Genomic DNA, 18292 nt, shown 5'->3' on the forward strand with positions numbered 1-18292 from the left:
AATCAAACCGAAAGAGAATTCGTGGTTTGATTCGAGCTGTAAAGAGGTTATCAGGGAAAAAGAGGTAATGTTCCGTTATTATGGGGTTGGCCACTGAGGAAAATCGGATAAGATTTAAGCAAGCTAGAAAGGCCAGCAACGCCCATATTCGACGAATCAAATTTTTGCATGAGCAAAAATTAAGACAAAAAATACTACAGTGTCCCACAGGTAGTAAAAATTTTTGGTCATTTGTGAAAAATATTCGAAACTCTACAACATCTTCGGTTCCAACGCTCGTTTACAATGACACTCCTTTTGTTAGTTCTCTTGAGAAAGCCAACCTTCTCGTCAGACAATTCGCTGCCAATTCAACGTTAACAGAAAGTGTCATGACTCCCCCTTCACTTGAGCGAGTAAATAGTTTTATGGGACCTATCTTTTTTCGCACTCGTGCAGTGGCAAGAGTTCTTAAAGACCTTGACATACACAAATCCGCTGGCCCGGATGTTATCCCTCCCATTGTTCTGAAGAGGTGTTCTTCTACGCTGGCAAAACCACTGCGTAAGCTTTTCCATCTGTCCTACTCTACAGGTCTCTTTCCGAGTGGATGGAGAACAGCATTTGTCCAGCCAGTCCCTAAAAAAGGCGAATCTTCTTCACCCTCTAACTATCGTCCGATTGCACTTACGTCCCTTCTTTCCAAGGTCATGGAAACGCTGATTAATTTCCAGCTTAAGAAATATCTTGAAGAACGGAAGCTTCTTAATGACCGGCAGTATGGCTTTCGTAGCAATAGATCCACTGGTGATTTGATGGTTTATCTCACCGATCAGTGGAACAAATCTTTACATCGTTTTGGAGAAAGTAAGATTGTTGCGCTTGATATTTCAAAGGCATTTGATAGAGTTTGGCATCAAGCTCTCTTATCGAAAATGCTTGCATTCGGTATTGATGAATCTCTTCTTCGTTGGATTAGAAATTACCTTTCGAACCGTTCAATTCAAGTCGTTTTGGATGGTTTCAAGTCTGAAACCCACAAAATAAACGCTGGTGTGCCCCAGGGCTCCGTTTTGTCTCCGACTCTCTTTCTCATTTTCATTAATGATTTGCTCTCTGAAACTTCTAATCCATTAAATTGTTTCGCAGATGATAGTACCCTCAGCTTTTCATATTCGTTTGAAGATTCACACCCATGTCCTTCGGATGTGGAACTCCAACGGCAAAATATGATAAGCTCATTAAATTCTGATCTCGAATGCATTGTCCAATGGGGAATAAGAAACCGCGTAGAATTTAATGCTTCTAAAACACAATGCTGCTTACTATCATTAAAGCGAAACCTTCCCCCTTTGCCACTATCCATGAGTGGTACTTGCATCGAGGAAACTGATCAGCTTTCGATTCTAGGTATGTCCATTACAAACCACCTTTTGTGGAATGAGCACATATTCGATGTAGCCAAAAACTCTGCGAAATGCTTAGGTTTCCTCCGAAGATGTAAGAAATATTTCACCCCTTCTGATCTGGCTATAATATATAAAGCATATATTCGTCCAAAGCTCGAGTATAATTCCCATATCTGGGCAGGTGCTCCTAAGACCCACTTGAGTTATTTGGATAGAATTCAAAATATAGCTTTTAAAATGATAGGTGATAGGTCCATTACTGATACAATACCACCTCTTGAGCACCGCCGGAATGTATCATGCCTGTCCTTATTTTATAGGTACTTTTTTAAAAAATGTTCTAATGAAATAGCTAGCTGCATTCCTCCCCTTAAACAATTCAACTGTAATACTCGTACTTCAAGGAATGCCCATCAGTTTACACTTGAGCCCAATTTCGGACGTACCGTCAAATACAGAGATTCTTTCTTTAGTCGCACTACTAGAATGTGGAATGCATTACCCGCCTCAGTTTTTCCCTCCCATTTTAATGTTCAGAACTTTAAAACCAATGTGCATCGGTATCTCCTTTTACATCCCTTCCTCTTTTCCTAAAGCTCGTACTGTGTATACATACATATTAAGGGTACTCAAAACCCCTTTAGTGCGCGCTCATTATAAAAAAAAAAAAAAAAAGGTTTTGTAGAGCTAGTCGCACTGAATACGAAACGGTATTTGAAAATCCCCTAACACCCCCAAAATCTGAAGTTACGGGCAAAAAACGGTTTTTTGGACCTTCACCCATTGAAAAAATTCTAGCTTCGACAATTTTTTACCAATTTTCGATTTTGTTACAATTTCTGATAGAAGATAATGATACCTTTTCAACAATGTATAAAACATGTAACTCGGTTAAACCACTTAGAATTTATAAGCTGTCAAAGTTCAAAAATTCCATTTTTTTCGTCATTTGCCCAACTTCGGCATCAGTTTAAAGTATATGTTTTCAAAACAACATGCTATTTAAAAAATATATTCATAAACTATATCTATTTCCCAATTAATCGAGTTATTTTTTATGAAAATCACTTCTAAATTGGCTTAGAAAAAAAAAATTTTCGATTTCAACCCAGATACAGAAATTCGAACTTTAAGGTATAGAACAAAAATGTTGTTTCGGCACGTAGTAGGATAACCTTGGCGCCAGGATTTGATAACGGGTGTTTATAGAGGAGCTCAGTACAAACATTTTTTTCTTTGGGAGGGGGGTCTATCTCCCCCCGTTTAGGTGGGAGGGGCAGTTTTCTAAAAAAAATTATCAAAATAAAAAAAAATTATTAAAAAACAACGGCAACACTTACAGTACTAAATGATACCATTCCCGAAAGGAAAAATTGTACATTTGATTCTAATTTTTAAATCAATATAACATAACCAATAGTTTTTGAAATAATCGATTTCAAAAATAAAAATAGGCGAAAACAAAATTTTAAAAACTCATTTAATACTATTTTTGTCCAGACTGTGAATTTTAATAAAAAAAATTTTTACACACAAAACTGCCTCAATTGATTCCTTATCGAACAGTGAAAACTATATGTTTCTATGTCTTCTAGTTTTCGAGAAAATTGAAAAATAAAAACAAAAAATATTTTGAAAAAGAAAATTCTGATAAAATAATTTTTCAATTTTCTCATAAACTAGAAGACATAGAAACATATAGTTTTCACTGTTCGATAAGGAATCAATTAAGGCAGTTTTCTGTGTGAGTAATTTTTTTACTAAAATTCACAGTCTGGACAAAAATAGTATAAAATGAGTTTAAAAAAATTTTCTTCGCCTATTTTTATTTTTGAAATCGATTATTTCAAAAACTATTGGTTATGTTATATTGATTTAAAAATTAGAATCAAATGTACAATTTTTCCTTTCGGGAATGGTATCATTTAGTACTGTAAGTGTTGCCGTTGTTTTTAATATTTTTTTTTTATTTTGATAATATTTTTTTAGAAAACTGCCCCTCCCACCTAAACGGGGGGAGATAGACCCCCCTCCCAAAGAAAAAAATGTTTGTACTGAGCTCCTCTATAAAAACCCGTTATCAAATCCTGGCGCCAAGGTTATCCTACTACGTGCCGAAACAACATTTTTGTTCTATACCTAAAAGTTCGAATTTCTGTATCTGGGTTGAAATCGAAAAATTTTTTTTTCTAAGCCAATTTAGAAGTGATTTTCATAAAAAATAACTCGATTAATTGGGAAATAGATATAGTTTATGAATATATTTAGGTCAATTTGGAGTGATTTTCATAAAAAATACCTCGATTGATTGGGAAATAGATATTGTTAATGAATATATTTTTTAAATAGCATGTTGTTTTGAAAACATATACTTTAAACTGATGCCGAAGTTGGGCAAATGACGAAAAAAATGGAATTTTTGAACTTTGACAGCTTATAAATTCTAAGTGGTTTAACCGAGTTACATGTTTTATACATTGTTGAAAAGGTATCTTCTATCAGAAACTGTAACAAAATCGAAAATGGGTAAAAAATTGTCGAAGCTAGAATTTTTTCAATGGGTGAAGGTCCAAAAAACCGTTTTTTGCCCGTAACTTCAGATTTTGGGGGTGTTAGGGGATTTTCAAATACCGTTTCGTATTCAGTGCGACTAGCTCTACAAAACCTGATAGGTCTCCGCCCGCGTATATTTTGAGTGTTACACCGTGTTATTTTTCTTTTATCAATTTAAGAAGAATTGAGCAATATAAAAGCACGGTTTTTATAGTAAATTTGATGAGGAATACGATAAAAATAGGTTTAACCGTTATAAAAAACAGTAAAACATAGTTTTAAGACTTTTTTCCCAGCATTTAGCAGTAATTTCAACTTCTAACGCCTGGGAATCAGTCAAAAATATTTTTTTTGGAAAAAAGAAAAATTGATGTAAGTAGATCTATTGATACTCAATACTTTTTACTCAAACAACTTTTCGATTAAAAAAATATTTAAAAAAAGCTTTAGGGCATAGCCGTATTTAGGGGCGGGGTTTTGGGTGTTTTACCCCCCCCCCCCGAAATTTTTTTTTCAGAAAATCAAAAGATACCTATATTATAAACATATACAAGTCTAATATGTGCAGCACTAAATGATTTGTTTTTGTATTTTAGTGATTTGATTACCTATATGAAAATCTTCTTTAAATCACTACCAATTTTGCATCGTTGCAGAAGCTGTCGTTGAAGTTTGTATAAAGGAAAACAAAAATTGTTTGGTCCATTACAAAGAGTTTTTATCTCTTTGACCATTTCCTAAAGCACTATGTTAACACCTTAAAATGCTCTTTTAAGAACCCTTTAAATACCACAAGTACTTTTGCAGGGTTTTTGGTGCCGAGACTAAACTATGCTTTTTCAAAGGGTTTCGGTGGCCGAACTCGAATCCAAAGACGGACTTATTCGATCACATCTCGTTTTTGAAATATTACCCTTAAATCTATTTAAATCTTTCAGAAATCTTTTCTACTGCCCGAGATATCTTCAGTTGCTTATTACCCACTTTAGTTCTATGTTAACCTTAAATCCAGTATGTAAGCGAAAATAAATGTATTGATTTATTCAGAGACTGTAGTACCTACCAACGCTAGGAAATAACCTCGAAAACTGGTAAAAAGCGGGATTTTCGATTTTCTAACGGGAATATCTCAAAAATGCGATGTGATAGAATTTTTCGGATTCGAGCTCAGCACATAAAAAACCTTTAGAAAAGTATATCTTGGTTTCTGTAACAAAAACCTTGTTGGCCATACTCAAAATAAAAAAAAATGCGATTATACTTTTGCAATGGAAGAAAAACTTGGTTTTTATTTCTAAAAATTATGAGAGAAAGTAACGGGACATTTTGTTCTTCTCAATATTCTTGTTTTTTGATCCCCTTTAACAAAAAAAAATAGTAGGGTATCGCTGCAATACTCGGTTTTATATAAATAGCATTTTTATATGGTGCGATTATACTTTTGCAAAGCACTGTATTTACAACATTTCGTTATTCTTTTGTTTCAAATTATAAAATTAAACAATTTCAGTTTATTGTTAAATTTTGAAGTGAAGTATAACACTGGTCAACAAAATTAAACTTCTTTTTTGTTACAGAAACCAGGGTATACTCTTCTATAGGTTTTTTGTGTGCTGAGCTCGAAACCGAAGTCAGAAAAATTCGATCACATCATCGATAGAAAATCGAAAATGCCGCTTTTTACCAGTTTTCAGGATTATTTTTTAGCGTTTACTTTTTTTTTTTTAAATTGAATTTGTAACAGTTTCTAAAAGAATTAAGTTTTGTCTCTCTAAATCCGTTTAAATCTTTTAAATATCTATTTTCTTCCTCGAGAAATCATAACTTGAAATCAAAGTGTTTGGGGCACCTCATATTTATTTGCTTTTAATAGAAAATATCGAAAAGTTCTGTACCAATCGCTTTCAAATTTTGACACAATTCTTTTAGAAACTGTTACAAATTTAATTTAAAAAAAAAAAATAAGTAAACGCTAAAAAATAACTATGAAAACTGGTAAAAATCGGCATTTTCGATTTTCTAACGGGAATATCTCCAAAACGTGATGTGATAGAATTTTTCTGACTTCGGATTCGAGCTCAGCCTATAGAAAAGTATACCCTGGTTTCTGTAACAAAAACCTTGTTGACCAGTGTAATTAGCTCATGTCAAACAACTTGGATTATTTAAAATTTTGGTTTTTAAGTATTGCTAATTTCATTTAGAACTCAATAGATAGAATGTACCTGTTTATTTTCTGCTACAAAATTTCAGTGCAAGAAAAAGTCCATTTTCCAATGTTTTATATATTAAATTGTACGAAATAATTTTTTTACTTGCTCTATAGGGCAAGTATTGGTTTCGTGTCGAAAAAAAAATTTGAGGTTTTAATCAAAACCAACATTACGATGATGGAGAATTTCAAAACAGTGGGTCTCGCAATTCCGTCCGTGCGTCTGTACGTCTGTGCGTCTGTGCGGTTGTGCGTCCATCTGTACACTTTTCCACAGCTTAAACGGGTGGACGGATTTTCTTCAAATTTGGTACAGATGATTTTTATGGAATTCTGAAAGTTGATTTTTTTTTTATATCTCGTTTAGAACGTATACCTCCCATACAAAAAAATACGATATTGCGAATTTCTCGAAAACGGCTTTAACGATTTTGATTAAACTTTGTATACGTAATATTTAAAGCAGTGGAAATAAAACTGCATTTTTAGTTTTTCTCAAAAAAGTCAAATAACAAAAAAAAAAATTTTTTTTGGTCTGAGCTAACCCCCCCCCCCCGAAATGAAATCCTAGCTACGGCTATGCTTTAGGGTAGCATTATTTTGTGTCGAGAAAACAAGTTATCGGTAGAGCAAATCAAAATAATGAAAAATAATTTTTTTTGGTCCACCCTAATGCCCATGCTTAAACTGAGCAAACAAATATTTTTTTTCTACTTTGCATTAAAAAAAATTTAAATTATTTTTTTTTATAGCCATTGTTCAACGGTTATAACACTTTTTTAATAGTTATGGGTAAGAAGAATTATTGTAAAATATGACTGATTAAAAAAACTGATGATATCCATGCATTTGTGGCAGCAATGTAAAAAACTTAAGATTTTACAGTTAAAATAATCTATTAAATTAATAGGCTTTTTTTGCACTTTGGTACCAATAACTTCCTATTAACTCTAGATTTGATACATTTTTACCATTTTACCATTCTGCCATCCCCTTTGGACGCGCATATTTTTTTTATACCACAGCACAGTGGGTCACCTCCCAAACAAAGTGCGGTCAAAAATATAATGACCATTTTTTTTTAATGAAACACCTGTATTATCATTTAATATGATTTATTATTGCAAAAAAATGCATCAAGTCAGTTTTTTAAAATTTTGGTTATTTTCAAGAAAAATAAAAAAAGGTAAAAAAATTTTTTTAAAACGGTATTTAATTATTTATAAGAACAGATTTTATTTTTTTTTTTCACCAATTATGAAATTCCGTGAAAATATCAAATTTTAAATTTTTTTTTGTTCAATGAAAAGCTTTAACATTAGAGTAACTTTTACAATAAGAGCAAGTACGTGCGACTCCAGTCGTGCAATTTATTTATTTCCGAAAAAGTTATGTTGGAAAAAAGTAAAAGAAACATACTCCAACTCTTATAGTATAGCTTATCAAAGAAAGAAGACATTTTCTTTTATAAAAACATACGCACGACAAGTTCCAAGTAAGATTAATAATTAAAAAAAAAAACATTATCACTATAATTTTTCATTTTAAAGGTGAATTAATTTGTATTTTGGTTAAATAGATTTGCTAAAAGTTTAAATAGATTGCTTTAGTTTAATTATATTTGCTTTTAGGGTTAATTGATTTAGGTTTAGTGTTATTATATTTGCTAAAAGGTGAAATATATTTGTGAAAAGGTGAAACTAACTTGCGTTTAGGTAAAATAAAAGTGCGAATGCTATAATAAAGAATATTTTCTTGCAACTTGCACAAAGAGTTGCGTTCGTGACTAGTGATTTGCTATTGGAAAAAGTAAAAAAGCCTGCATAATTTGTTCACATTTTGTGTCCACTTTTTTTGGAACTACCCGCTTGTAATGTTCCCACAAGTTTCAGGGCTGATCGCTGTCTGTTGATCCGGTAGTGCGGGAAAGTGAGATTTTTTTTGGGAAAAATTCCAAAATTCCACTCAGGACTCGAAAGAGTATCCAGACACGAGTCAAAAACCACATTTTGCACAATCGCACCTAGAGTCATTTGGCCGCCATATTGTTTTTTATAAAATTTTTTTTTTTCACATAACCCGCGTATTTTTGAATTTACAGAAAAACAATGTATGACAAACTTGAAGATAATTTAATTTCCTACTATGTTAAATAACTTTTTTCGATTATTCCTTCGGTTTAAGATTAACTGCAAAGGAAAACCTAATGAACCATGCAATTTGTGCTACATTGGCACAGCAAAAAAATTTCTCCGCCAACGCATGTCCATTGTCCAACCATTAAGGGCCCAACCCATAGAATCCGTTGCGTCCGTTCCGTCGAAGTTTTTGACTGACAGCTCGATAAAATACACACGTTCTTATGGGAAGCGACCCATAAGCGACGGATCGGAAGGAGACGGACGGTTTCGACGGAAGAAGTTGCCCAACTTTCTACTTTTTCATCCGTCGTATGGTTTGACATTGGTTGTCAACAATAGATCTGTTCAATTTTCTGTTTTAGAGTGCACACCGAGGAATTTCAGAACTAAATGAACTGCGCTCTTTTCTTCTCCGATTTTATGAGTTGTGAACTTTCAGTATTCATTAGTGAATTAATTGTAATAAAAGTAACATTTAATGATATATCTAATAAATTATATCAATTAAATACTAAAATTCTGTTGTAGAGTTCAATTTTACTATGCCAAAGTCATATCTACAAATGATAATCTGTTATTAAAAATTGTTTTTAACTGAAGAGCAAGTACCTACATGAAATCTAGTCGCGCATTTTATTTTATTAAAAAAAAGAACAACAATAATAGTTAAAAATTTCTTGCATCAGAACTTCCTTAGTGCACATTCAGCGATAAAATATCGAACACACCTCGGAATTTGAAGTGAGCTGTCAAAAAGCAATCCGTCGTACGACGTATTCTATGGGTCACCCCTTTCTGTCCCAAACTTCAACTTGAACGGATGGATTGACGGAACGGACGCAACGGATTCTATGGGTTGGGGCCTTTAGTCTGACATCAAATTCAACAACCCTGGAAAAAACTGCATTAAGGCCCCAGCCCATAGAATCCGTTGCGTCCGTTCCGTCAATCCATCCGTTGAAGTTGAAGTTTGGGACAGAAAGGGGTGACCCATAGAATACGTCGTACGACGGATTGCTTTTTGACAGCTCACTTCAAATTCCGAGGTGTGTTCGATATTTTATCGCTGAATGTGCACTAAGGAAGTTCTGATGCAAGAAATTTTTAACTATTATTGTTGTTCTTTTTTATAATAAAATAAAATGCGCGACTAGATTTCATGTAGGTACTTGCTCTTCAGTTAAAAACAATTTTTAATAACAGATTATCATTTGTATATGACTTTGGCATAGTAAATTTGAACTCTACAACAGAATTTTAGTATTTAATTGATATAATTTATTAGATATATCATTAAATGTTACTTTTATTACAATTAATTCACTAATGAATACTGAAAGTTCACAACTCATAAAATCGGAGAAGAAAAGAGCGCAGTTCATTTAGTTCTGAAATTCCCCGGTGTGCACTCTAAAACAGAAAATTGAACAGATCTATTGTTGACAACCAATGTCAAACCATACGACGAATGAAAAAGTAGAAAGTTGGGCAACTTCTTCCGTCGAAACCGTCCGTCTCCGTCCGATCCGTCGCTTATGGGTCGCTTCCCATAAGAACGTGTGTATTTTATCGAGCTGTCAGTCAAAAACTTCGACGGAACGGCCGCAACGGATTCTATGGGCTGGGGCCTTTAGCCAGCCATGCAATTGAATGCCATACTATACTCCGGACTTCGAAGATGTCAAAGTTCTCCAGACTGAACGACATACTTCTAAACGATATACACTGGAAACACTTCACATCACACGGTGTAACACTCAAAATATACGAAAATCCCCTAACATCCCCAAAATCTGGAGTTACGTACAAAAAACGGTTTTTTGGACCTTCACCCATTGAACAAATTCTAGCTGATAGGTCTCCGCCCGCGTATATTTTGAAACCTCATTTTTGTAACATCGTGTCATTAATAACAAAAACAACATGAATCGAAAGCTCGACACTCAAAACATATCATCCGTATATTGTTTGTTCTCTTGTCTTCCCTTCAAGCAAGAAAACCGAGCTCAGAAAAGACACTCCGACCTCAAAACTTCGACAAAGTCGAAGGATAAATCGTGGTGAAAATACCAATACATATGCAATCGGCCCCGCGGTGACTATAATTTCCATACTAATTTGAGCCGCCGTGGGACCCGTTTCGTAGTCGAGGTCGGACTAACATCGGAGCCGATTCGGACCGTGGTCGTACTCGTTTGCTTGAAGGGTTATAGTACCTAAAGGTCAAAAATGTTTTTTTTGTAATAATCAAAGACTAAACTTAATTTTGTGTACTTCTCATTTTTATTTCTTTTTTAAATTTTTGCTTTTAATGTAGATTATTTACAATTTTTGTTATATATTTTAATGTAACGTAAGTTTGCAATATTGTTTAAAGTTGTTACACAATTTGTAACGAACGTTAATAAATTTGTTTTTATTTTGATAAAATAAAGTTCCCCTGAAGAAGACAGCAACCCTTGTCGAAACGTCGCGACGCGTCGGGAAAAGCTAATGTTTACTTAGGGTGCAGGGAACTAAGTCCACGGGAACTTAGTCCACTGAGGGACTTCGTTCTCATTGAGTGGGAACGAAATCCACTTTAGTGAAGTGGTTTTCTTTCCCATTCAAGGTGGGATTGAATTCCACTCTCTAATGGGAACCTAGTACACACTCAAAAAAATTAAAAGAGAATTTATTTCCAACAACGATTTAATAGCGAAAAACGAAAGTAATTAAATAAGCGTGATTGTTCGTAAAAAAACTTTTTAGTAAAAAAAAAACGCGCAAGGGCATGAGTCCCGATTTTTCGGAATTTATGTCCCACTTTACTAGAATCCAATTCAGGACTTAGGTATGTCCTTCACTACTGAGACATAAGTCCCAAAAAAACAATCTCGGCACTCATTTCCCACATGTACTTTTTTTTTTTATTTTTGCGTATAAGTACCTGAAGAGACAAGTTAATATGACCACTGCTGATGAAATAGTAGAACTGAAATAGTAGAACCGGTCTTTATTCATTTTTGTCGGTAGTCCAATGCAAAGCACAATTACAAGATGTTGAAAAACAAAAAAGAAGTTGGCAAACTTAATGGTTAGTCGAAATAGCATCGTGAAAAAATAAGATCATGGAAAGTCAAAGTTTTTTCGAAAATATTTTTGATATGTATTCTCTTTAGGTTAATAACAGGGTGAAGTGAAAAAACTTTTGCTCACATGAGAATCTTTTTAATTCGTACAACCCAAGCGCGAAGCGGAAAAAAATTTTGCCCAGGGGAGAATCAATTTTGAGGTGTGAAAATAAAAATTCGTGCGAATTTTTATTTTCACACCTCAAAATTGATTCTCCCCTGGGCAAAATTTTTTTCCGCTTCGCGTTTGGGTTGTACAAATTAAATAGATTCTCATGTTAGCAAATGTTTTTCCGCTTCCCGTTTGCCAAATTATAACACTTCACTAACACACAAACATTTGCGTCTGCCTGGCGATCTAACATTACCTAAACAGAGGAACGAACTAGCTTTAGCGGCCATTGTTGGCGTCTTTTTAACTAACTGAAACCTTGCCTGGGTCGCTTCATGGGTTCTCAGTGTTTTCAATCCCTTTTAGGGTTCTCTGTCCCGCTCACGTAACTTCGTTGCTCCGCTAAGGGTATGTAAAGTCGCCAGCCAATAACAACACTTTTTCAACTAAACTGTGCCTTGTCCCGTGGATGTTAATTTCAAAATAAATGGAACTAACATCCAATTGGGTTAGTTCCGTGGGTGTTACACTCTTTTCCGTTTCTTGAAAACTGGATCTCGAAATGAAAAAGTCATATTAAAAACTCGCGACTCTTTTTCTTCTTATTTAACTTCTTCTTGGTGAAATGGGAATTAAGTTAACATTCAGAGGGAACGAAAACCACACGTTTTTTTCCGGAATTAGATTCCCACCTAGCATGGGAACTTACTCCACTTTACTAAAGTGGGTTTCGTTCCCACTGAGTGGGAACTAACTACCTCAGTGGACTTAGTTCCCGTGGACTTAGTTCCCCGCACCTTTACTTAGCGCTAGTTGTACAAACGTGGATCAGCCTTGAACTTAACCCACCGATTTCGGCGGATTAGCTGCGAGTCAACTTCGGTTAAACCATGAATGTGGTTATTTTTACATATATGAACCTTGAACCAATGCTAAACTTCTGCCTTCCTACGGATTGCAGAAGATAAAAGTTGCTGATCCACGCACTAAATATTTGTACAACTGGCCCTTAATGTTTCATTGCTACAACCCGACCAAAAAAGCCAAAGGAAAACAAGATTTTTATCTTCTCCACTTTTTCGACTTTTTATTACTTTCATTTGTTACCGTTAAGGTTTTTCGATTTGACAGACCGTTTTCGATCTGTAGGCAAAAAACTTTAAAAAATTGCAATTTTTTGTATTGGGACAAAGGAACTAATATATTGTTAATGTTGGGAAGTAATTCTATAACTCGCACAAGGTCAAATGACGGTTTGATTGAAGTATTATCGATTGTTTTTGTTTTCCATAGGAATCTCTACAACTTCGTCCTGTAGGAAGGCGAGATGCTGGTCTCTACACCTGTCAAGCACAAAACTCTGTCGGAACGTCAGAACAACTATCCGTGCAACTTGACGTCAAGTGTAAGAAAGAACTTGTAAATCTGAACCAAGCTAAGCTCAACTTTTTTAACTGATAAAAAACATCATATCTTCTTATTTTTATAGTTCCCCCTAAGATCTTATCAGCTGGTCCAGATCGACTCACAACAGCACCACTGTTTAGTCCGGCTGCATTTGAATGTATCGCTGAGGGCAATCCCCCACCATCGTATAAATGGGTTCAGAGGTACGTATTAAAAACTATATAATGCAAAAAAAAATTCACAATTCTCTTGTGGCTTTTTAAAATGGAAGAGGGTTAAATTTTTCAAAGTGGACTTTTAGACTGGAGGGAAATTATTATGTTAAGAAAGATGATTTTCAAAATTTCTTCTTTAAGCCCAGTATAAATAGATTTTGTCAAGGAATTTTTGAAAGGCCGATTGTATAGAGGTTGGTATTAGGGTGGTTTACAATCTGTGAAAAGTCCTGAAGTTTCTTTCGATCAGAGGCGGCGGAAGGGGTGTGCGGAGTGTGCCCCCGCACATGGCCCCGCGCTTAGAGGGGCCCCGCGGGCGCTAAATAAAAAGGTCTAAGAAATAATAAAATCCGAAAAACCATGTCTCTTCTCTTTATTCAAAACAATCAAATAATTAAAATTGGCTTGTTTCCACTCGATTTCCATAATTATAGCATTCGCACTTTTAATTAACCTAAACACAAATTAGTTTCACCTTTTAACAAATATATTTCACCCTTTAGCAAATATATTTCACCTTTTAGCAAATATAATTAAACTAAAAGCAAATCAATTAAACCCAAAAGCAAATGTAATTAAACTTAAGCAAACTGTTTAAACTTTAAGCAAATCTATTTAACGAAAAAACAAATTTATTTCACCTTTAAAATGAAAAATTATATTAAAATGAAAAATTATATATTATTTGCTGACATTGGAATAAGTAGAATAAGTAATGTCAATAACATTGCTAGGGCAATCTATTTTTATCAATTTTACTTCAATTACTGCAACCAAGTTATGGTCCATGTTAATCTTACTTAGAAATTGTCGTGCATATGTTTTTTTAATAACATTGCTAGAGCAATCTACTTTTATCAATTTTACTTCAATAACTGCAACCAAGTTATGGTCCCTGTTAATCTTTCGTTTAAGTCGTCCGTCGTGCTTATTTTTCGAAACAAGATATGGGAGAAAGCAAGATAATTGTATTTTCAAACCGAAAAATCAGCAAATTTTCTGAGCAACAAGGCGTTTTCGAGATATTGATAGTAACGCAATTTTTTAAATAGCTGCGTCCCACCCAACAAAAAATTACGTAAACTGAGATTTACACTGAAAATAAACCCCTCTCCAAAACTGCATCAAATCCTAGGTGGAGTTTCTTTTGTTGTTAGATTTTTCCATATTAACTGAAATGCACATTTGGGTTATAGGGTCTTATTGTGGTTTTTGGGGTGTTTCGTTGACAGCTTCTAAATCCTAATCCTAATCCCTTGTTCATAGCTCGATACCAAAAGCTTTTTCTAGATAAGGTTTCATCAGTTTGCGTTTAGTTTAAATAGATTTGCTAAAAGTTTAAATAGTTTGCTTAAGTTTAATTATATTTGCTTTTGGGTTTAATTAATTTGCTTTAAGTTTAACTATATATATTATTATATATATATTTGCTAAAAGGTGAAATATACAGGGTGTCCCGAGATGAGATAAGAAGACTTTGAGGGTTGATTCTTGGGTATATTCTAAGAAAAAAATTGTTTTACAGTAACGCTCTATCTGCAAAGTTGATACCCTTCAGCGATGATTTAAGAAAACGCTTACTTTGGTATGCCTTTACTCATGTTAATATTAATAACTCCGTTAAAACTTTTGATAAAAACTTCATTAATGTCTTGATTTTTAGAAGAAATGCTATTCTTTGTACCTGATATTAAAAAATGTTAAAATCTTTTTTAGTTGCTCAGATATTAATTTTTAAATGGAAATATTTTTTTCTTACCCATGATAGTTTTTTACTTTGGGGTCGATTTTCGTCGATAAATGTGTTATAAACACAGTGTTTTATAAATTTATTCTTATGAAGAAAACAATAATGAACAAAAATGTAATTCACAAGTTTGCCAGAAAACTCATAGATTTTATGATATTTAGGAAAACCTGCACCAGGTAAAATCTCTAAAAAAATGTGTTTTTTGCTTTAGTCAAAAATGGGTACGAATTAAAAATTTATTTTTTAAGTTTAAGTTTATTTCTGTTTACAACAATTATTAAAAGTGTGCTCCTTAATTTTGTGTGCTTAATAGAGTCCGTTTTTTTTTATTTTATTGGGAATATTAGTTTATTCTATCTCTTGTCCTTTTTTAACGATGGTTCAGAGATTACATTCTTCTAGTTCCACAATAAGTGCTATTTATGTCAAATAAGTAACGCTTTTCACTCCTATTCATAAAAAAAGCCAATATTTTGAAGTTTGGAGAACTTGCAAATCATTGAACAGGTCCATTTCTTCCCATCCAATGATAACCGTAATCTTCATCAGCTAATCTTAAAATTCGTGGCCTTAGTGGGCTGGAGCGTCATCTTGTTCGTAATATGAAATAGCTAATTGAATCAGTGAAATATCCTGAATTGTATCTGGTTAATCATATTGGAGAATCTCCATGAATTAATATTAGCAATATAATAAAATATGGGCTCTATCAAGCACACAACATCAGGAAGAGCTTTTTAAATAACAAATTTGGAAATGACTTATCAGAGGTTGTAGGTATTACTGAGTACATCATATTTCGGCACTTGAAATTTTTCGTAGGCCCTCAAAATTTCAAGTTATCGTCAAAAAACCGTTTTTCAATGTTTTCAGATTTCAACGATTTTTTACTCAGCCGTTTTTCGGTCAATTGCAGATCTTTTGTACAGTTATAGACAAAGGAGTACTTATTCTTTTTGAAAATATTTTTTTATTATGCTCAAACACCAAATTGGGTGAAGATTTTATGGGCAGTACAACATTTTTTCACCGTGTTTAAGAGTTCGGAGACCGTTTTAAGCTACATTTTCATTTCATGTAACATTGATTAATCTTACGTTTTTTGAATAATTAAAGTGTAAATTTGAATAAATAGGCCAAAATTGTAAACAATGATAAAAATTTTTTTTCGAATTCAAGCTTCATTTTTTGAATTTTACTAGAACATGTTCTATAGTATACTAATGTAAAATTTTTTTTACACCATCAGAAAATAGACATTTTAACGAACGAAATGCCCACCGACTTTTTGAAAAAAGCTGATATTTTGACACGTGAATTTTCGATTGAAAATTAGGGTGTTTTTTTGGTATTAAGTCAAAATAAGGCGAACAAATTAATATTTTAAATCAAATAAATTACAGTGTGTTTGGGATATAATAAGGTAGGTTTTCACCAAATTTCGTAGAAAAATTTTTGTTTTTGAAAAAGATAAAAATAAAAAACCAAAAACTCGGTTTTTTTAATTTTTCACATAAATTTTGAGGTTATGTGAAAAAATTGTTGATGCAAAAGTTGTAGATCTTTTTCTTACCTAGAACTTTTCCGTACAACTTTTTTCTATAGGATTTGTAGTTTTGCCAGAAATCGAGATATACCATTTTTTACCATTAAAAACTCAACCCTACCACTTCCCGAACTCGGCTCGCCCGTAATATATTTTTCTTTTAATTTTCATCATATTCACCTCCTTTTCCAATGGGTTTCATTCTACTATGATTTTTTTGTACTTTTTAATGTTTTTGAAGGCTTCGGCACTGGTCTATAGCGGTTAGTTCTTTCGCAATTATTTTCCGAAAATTTAAATGCGATTTCCCAAAAATGTAAAAATGGCATATACGGCACTTCAATACTACGGCGACGAAATGTGAACCTATCTTTAATGAATATCTGAACGCTTTTATTAAAATTGACCTGGAAAACTGAATATCAAAAATACCATTCCAACTGGAAGTGCGATAAATCACTCTTTTGGAAATGGAAACTTTTAGAAACTAAGACGAGAACCTACGCAGACATTATCGAAAATTGAACTAGAAGGATTGGGACTTGGGAAATAGCTTTCCACGCCATCTACCACTTGGAGTGGAACCCTCAAAATATTGTAGATTTTTTTCGATATGACGTTCAATGTAGTTTCCATAAGAAAAAAAGACAAAAAAGAACTCGAAAAGCAATTATTTTACGAATTAATTTTTACATACACTAGCCCAAAAAATTAAAGGAACAAAAAAAAATCGTGATTTTTTTAGTGATTTTCGATAGGCTGTAAAAAATAAACGCATCATGATAAAATAAAAAGGATGTGAAAGCTCTATTCTTCTAGTTTTAGGATTAAATATTAAAATATTTTTTTTCTAACGGTAAAATAGCAAAATTGTTGGAAATGTTCAAAAACCAAAATTTTCTAATTTTTTTTGTTTTTACTTCTCTCATAGGGAAGTGGGAAAATTTTTTCTGATAAAATGATTATTATTTTTAGAAAGGTTTTTTATTTGGCTTTAGAATTCCTTTTGTTTCAAACTTCTACGATTTTTTTTACACTGCAATATCAGTCATCAAACCAAAAACCATACTTTTGACTTTGACTATCAATATCTCAACAACGGATCATTAAACAGAAAATTTAAGGACACATTAAAAACTTCATTCAATTCTCTACAAAGAAATTAAGTTTTCTTTGTAAAAAAAAATGTTTTCTTATTTTTGAGATTAATTTAGGAAAGCTATCAAAATAGACATTTTTACGGTTTTTTAGAAAATGTACCGCTATTTAATTTCTATGGGTGAAAAGATTAAACTGAGGCTTAATTATTGAAGCTTAATATACCTGAAATTAATATGCAAAGTTTCAGGCTAATTCATCAAGCAGTTTTTCTGTTGTGAAGGTTTGAACTTTTGAGATGAAGTAAAACACCATATTTCTGAAGTTCTAAATGACTTACTTCTTGTTACTTTTTTATGAGCAAAATCAATTTTTTTTTGAGTTTATTTGAACATTTTATTGATATAGACCAGTGCCGATGCCTTCAAAAACATTAAAAAGTACAAAAAAATCATAGTAGGATGAAACCCATTGGAAAAGAAGGAAATATGATAAGAATGAAAGGAAAAATAAATTACGGGCGAGCCGAGTTCGGGAAGTGGGTGGGTTGAGTTTTTAGTGGTAAAAAATGGTATATCTCGATTACCGGTAAAACTACAAATCCTATAGAAAAAAGTTGTATAGCAAAGTTGTAGGTAATAAAAAGATCTACAACTTTTTTATCAACAATTTTTTTACATAACCTCAAAATTTATGTGAAAAATTCAAAAAACCGAGTTTTCGGTTTTTTATTTTTATCTTTTTCAAAAACAAAAAT

At 33.0% G+C, this 18292-nt stretch overlaps 1 protein-coding gene across 3 annotated transcripts in view; it reads left to right on the top strand.

The window, feature by feature from the left end:
* The window catches only part of LOC129913586 (hemicentin-2), a 358695-nt gene that overhangs the window by 171561 nt on the left and 168842 nt on the right, over positions 1–18292 (top strand). For all 3 annotated transcript variants that reach the window (XM_055992340.1, XM_055992341.1, XM_055992339.1), the window contains exons 9-10: positions 12813–12924; positions 13009–13129. In XM_055992340.1, the coding sequence (XP_055848315.1) occupies positions 12813–12924; positions 13009–13129 (233 nt within the window). The remainder of the gene's footprint in view (positions 1–12812; positions 12925–13008; positions 13130–18292) is intronic.

The sequence above is a fragment of the Episyrphus balteatus genome, chromosome 3 (assembly GCF_945859705.1).
Source record: "Episyrphus balteatus chromosome 3, idEpiBalt1.1, whole genome shotgun sequence".
Classification (NCBI taxonomy): domain Eukaryota; kingdom Metazoa; phylum Arthropoda; class Insecta; order Diptera; family Syrphidae; genus Episyrphus; species Episyrphus balteatus.